This window comes from Notothenia coriiceps, unplaced genomic scaffold (assembly GCF_000735185.1).
Source record: "Notothenia coriiceps isolate Sejong01 unplaced genomic scaffold, NC01 NC01_scaffold00001466, whole genome shotgun sequence".
Taxonomy (NCBI): Eukaryota; Metazoa; Chordata; class Actinopteri; order Perciformes; family Nototheniidae; genus Notothenia; species Notothenia coriiceps.
This window is the reverse complement of record NW_011334167.1, coordinates 216,830-221,863: the sequence shown is the minus strand read 5'-3', so window position 1 is coordinate 221,863 and position 5,034 is coordinate 216,830. Positions and strand designations below refer to the sequence as shown.

General features: G+C 46.1%; 1 protein-coding gene across 2 annotated transcripts in view; it reads left to right on the top strand.

Moving 5' to 3' along the window:
- Positions 1–730: 730 nt before the first annotated feature.
- nalf1a (NALCN channel auxiliary factor 1a) overlaps positions 731–5,034 on the top strand; it is a 26,743-nt gene continuing 22,439 nt past the window's right edge. For both annotated transcript variants that reach the window (XM_010789887.1, XM_010789895.1), the window contains exon 1: positions 731–1,908. In XM_010789887.1, the coding sequence (XP_010788189.1) occupies positions 1,219–1,908 (690 nt within the window). In that variant the 5' untranslated portion in view covers positions 731–1,218. The remainder of the gene's footprint in view (positions 1,909–5,034) is intronic.

The following is a 5,034-nucleotide window of genomic DNA, read 5'->3' as shown; positions in this document are numbered from 1 at the left end:
AGAGCATCTTCCCTGAGGCGGAAACCAGGTGAGTACAAACCTGTCTGACTGACAGTGTCAAGACAACAAGAATATAGGACAAAATAATGAAGCTAGCAGTCATTTTCAAAATAAAATAATCACATACATGTACAAAAACATCCTTATCTGCACACTTTTGTGACATTTCTTCTCTATAGCAGCAAGCAATTCATATTATTGTTTGATCTTTATTTTTGTAGTATAAAACAAAGTAGTTGAGATCGTTATTACTGACATCATGGGCTTTAATTTTGAAGTCATAATTACAATATTTCATGTGACATTTCAGCAGGCTCCCTCTGACTTGACGCATCTTTGGTAGAGAGCGATGCGGTGACTGCGATGCGCGCGCATAACGTCAGAGATGTGGATGTGTGTCAAGGTAGAAGGTTTATATAACAAAATACCGCATGTAGGTTGAGTTGACTTTCAAAATAAAGCATCTGACTCGACATGCAGTCAGTTGTACAAATGTCTATGCATTAAAGTTATGTTTTGGTTTAAAACTTAACAACCATTTTGTATTATTTATAATACTTTATTAAGCGGGACTGTGTACATTTCTTAATGCACCAGTCATCTTTAAGACATTTGGTGTAATTGTATTGTTATTTTCTAGACTTTTATTTTGAACGAGACAACCAGAAATGCTGCTGGTTATCACTGCTGACCTGACGCAGCTTCCTGCATACACACACCGTCTCTTGGCGAACATGGCGGCAACTTGACAACGGCAGCGAGATGAAGACGGTGAGAGCTTGAAAAGGAAAAGAGGTCTGTTACAGGCTGTAGGCCCCTCCGCCGACATAAAGGCAGACAGCTTCGCCATGTTGGAAGAGGATAGCGCCCTTGTCCCTGCACGACCGAGGCCAGGGAAAACGTAAACGCGTTGGTGAGTGTTTCTAAAAACGGAGTCGAGGCTACGCAGAGGAGCGGAGCGGCGCGGAGCGGAGCTCAGGGCGGGCGGGAGGACAGCGGCTTCACCGGTCAGCCATGGAGGATGCGGCCCGTGGTCGCCAGCGTCTAATTTCCCATCCGGCCCACGCTCATTTTAATGGGAATTACCGCTGAACGCAAGGACACGCCGGGACAACCCACCACCTGACATTTGAGGGGAAGAAAACGCGAAGCGGACCCCAAGTCAATGACTGTTGCGGCAGAGGAGCCCCCACGGTGGAGTCGGCCGGTTCCCAAAATATGACCAGGGGTGCTGGGACGTGTTGGCAGCAAGAAGATGACGACGGCTTCCAAATCTGGCTAGAGCCCCCCCGCGACAACCAAAAGCCATTCACCGACTCAGAGAGGGCGCAGAGATGGCGACTGTCCTTGGCATCTCTCTTGTTCTTAACCATCCTCCTCTCTGATCACCTGTGGTTCTGCGCCGAGGCCAAACTGACCCGGACCCGGGTCAAGTTCGCATCCTCCCACCTCCTCTCACCTCAGACCCACTCAGCACACAGCAGCCTCAGAGGAAACCCAGATGCTATTTTTATAGGAAACTCTACCAAACATTTGTGGCGGCTCGAAACTTGCCACCAGGAGGATAGTTTATCTAAAGACTGCTTTACTTTCGCAGATGCCGACCATTTGTGCGGGGGCCTTTCCGACCAAGAGGGGACACGGGCTGTAAATATGAGCGATTTGTACCTTTCCTTTTGTAACTCCTACTCTCTACAGGATTTGTTCTACGGGTCGACAAATCCAGACAATTTGAACTGCAGCCTCGACGTGCTTGGCAATGGCGACATCACCAGATGCAGCCTGTGCGTCCAGGCGTACCAACGCTACGACCAGCACGCCCAGGAGAAATACGAGGACTTTGAGCTCCTGACTCAGAAATATGAGCCGGGGGCATATTCAGTGAGGACGTGCATGGAACAGTGCAAGGTAGGCTGCAAAGGGGAAGGGGGCGGGTGGTGGGATGGATGGAGGGAGGGAGGAGGGGGTAGATGTGGTGGCCATCTGTTGATTTGGGCCCGGATAGATGCCAGTTTTTGGTCCTCCTCCTCCTGTCGCCATGGAGACGGATGACAGATTCAAGGAGACTCCCGGGCCTCATGTTCATTCATCTCTTCATTGTGTTTAGGCCCCATGCTAATGTGCAGATGGAGGCCCTGCTAGTGTTTTCTCCCCCTGTTACTCCACGCTCTTTGACATTGAATCCCGCCTCCAGCTCTTAATCCCTCTGATCGGCTATCGATAACCCGGATAGGCTCGTAAGATAATGCTGGAGCTTTTACAGCTTTACAACAATTTAATGAGCAGGAAGCAGGCTTGTGCCATATGCAAACAACCGTGGGAGCCTGTGTGTGCTGTCGCAGTCCGCCAGGTGTTCATCATGGCCGCCCACTCCATATCGAGAGCATTTCATTAAAGTCAAGAGGTGGTTTCCCTGCCTAATGTGGCGGAAGGCTTTCTTCGCCTCGACTTGTGTTTGCTCATTAAGAGGCCCGCGCGGACAGGCCTCTCGTGTGTCTGTAGGCCCATGCTTCATGTTTGATCGCCAGGCACTGTTTACCAAGGTGGGTCAGAGTGCGCTGTGAAGGGTTTCCGGGATACTGCTGAGCCCCGGCAGCGCCATTCAGCACCGCGGAGAGCTGGGAGCTGTCCGCGGTTCTGAATGGCGCTCCATTCACAGAAGCCCTGGCCAATCCCAGATGGCCTCCATTCACCCAACCGGTGGCACAGACACACACACAGGCGTCAAAACGCGTCTCCAATAACGCCATCTGCCCTCTTATACAAACCCAATGCATGTGGATAGAGGCACATGCATGTAAACTGGGCCTGGTTTGCAAGGATAGCTTGCATTTACACAAAACCCCTGTTGTGTGTTGTGTTCATCAAACAGTGATGAGCTGTCTTTGATATTCTCTTCCTGTTGGATGTCTTAATCCTTGAAAAGACAACACAGGCTTTTTATAAAAGATAATTCTATTAATCACATGTTTTAAAAACCTCTTTGTTTTTGTTTACACCAATTGTGTACACAAAGGAGCTGGAGGCTGCTCCACTTCCTTCACTTCCTAGATTGTGCTTAACAACCTGCTTTTTTATTTCACAATACTCTTAAAGCTGTCTTTGTGTTTTTCTAAATAGCTGGATAAAGTAAAAAAACTGCAAACAAATTTATATATATATATAGCTTTTGCTTTAGTCAAAACAAGACATTAGAAGGCATCAACTTGTGTAATGGCAACTTTTCAGGTCAACTTTTCCACATTTGTATAACCTTACATTGACCAAAGGATTAATGGAGAAAAGATGAATCGATGATAGATAATAACAATTATTTAAACCCAGATCTGATATATCTCATAAATCACCATCACTGGAAGCTTTATATTCTCCTTCCAGTATCTCAAAACTTGCTCTGCATACAAAAACTCATGTTGAACTAGTAAAGCCTGACCTGAGCCCCTTCAGAGTCTTACTTCAAGGTTTGTCGGTTGCTCTAGAATATGCAAAAGCAATGACAATGGCAACCAGTGAATGCAGCGTTTTGTAAAATAAATATCGTCTCCAGCAGGTATCTGAGGAAAGCTCCCTGAGGCCTCCATGAGAGACTTCCTCTCTTTCTCCTCTGTGAACATGATTTCAGTCTTCCCCCGCTCTCTGAGCTCACCTCTTGGCACTCGAAACAGAAAACAGTAATTTAGCCAACCTGCTAATTTCTTTGAAAAATGTCCCTTCTCTATCACCTTCATGATTGATTATAGGCGGTAAGTGTGGTCGGAAAGAGCGTTGTGACTCGAGCAGTAATGCGGAGCTCTTGTTGAGTTAATGGCTACCTGCCTTGGGGAAGCCGAGCAGTTCATGTTGTGTGCCGGATCGCACGCATGTAATCTGTGTAAATAAGTGTTCAAAACCAAATATATCTCTGACATTTTCAAGTGATGCTGTTTGACATGGAGTGTAGCGTTTGTTGTGCAGGAGGGACTCCTGTGGTCCGCAGGTGGCGCTTTGATTCCTGTAGCCTGAGGTGAAACATCACACGGTGGGCATGGCCGCGGTGCTGTTCCTCACCGTGGGATTCTCCATCATCTGGCTCCGTAAAAACCCCGACCGATCAGACTGACAGACCTGGGCTGACGCACTAATGCTCAGCACTTCTTTCCCTTTATTCTGAAACACTTTTGATTCATACGAGACAATGAAGCAAATGCAAAACCCCAGCTTCTCAAAAAGCAGCCACAGCTGTTGACCATGACTGTACCTATCACCTACTCACTTGAAGCACATAGGAGCATACGGGTGTATCATTGTAATGCAAGTGTGGTACTTGTGAGCTTGACAAAGCCTTTTTTGTTATTACTTGATTTTTGAGCATGACTATGGTCATGTTATTGTCATAGGACTATTTATAAATTGGGCTGCTATCTGGCCCTTCTTGTGTTTTTCATGCAGAATACAATGTCTTTCTCTTTCAGAAAGTGATATGCTCCCACACGTTTGATATTATTTCCTTTAAATTGTGCAAACACAATACATATATATATATATATATATATACACTGAACAAAAATATAAATGCAACACTTTTGTTTTTGCTCCCATTTTTCATGAGATGAACTCAAAGATCTAAAACATTTTCTACACAAAATAACCATTTATCTCAAATATTGTTCACAAATCTGAAAAAATCTGTGATAGTGAGCACTTCTCCTTTGCCGAGATAATCCATCCCACCTCACAGGTGTGGCATATCAAGATGCTGATTAGACAGCATGATTATTGCACAGGTGTGCCTTAGGGTGGCCACAATAAAAGGCCACTCTGAAACGTGCGGTTTTGTTTTTTTGGGGGGGGTCTGGGGGGGTCCGAAAACCCTAGGTCCACTCCTCTTCAATGGCTGTGCCAAGTTGCTGGATATTGTCAGGAACTGGAACACGCTGGCGTATACGCCGATCCAGAGCATCCCAAACATGCTCAATGGGTGACATATATATATCTATAGCTCTTTTATGAGATGAAATATGAGCGATTAGCAAGTGGCTTTTTGTCCCTTACCTA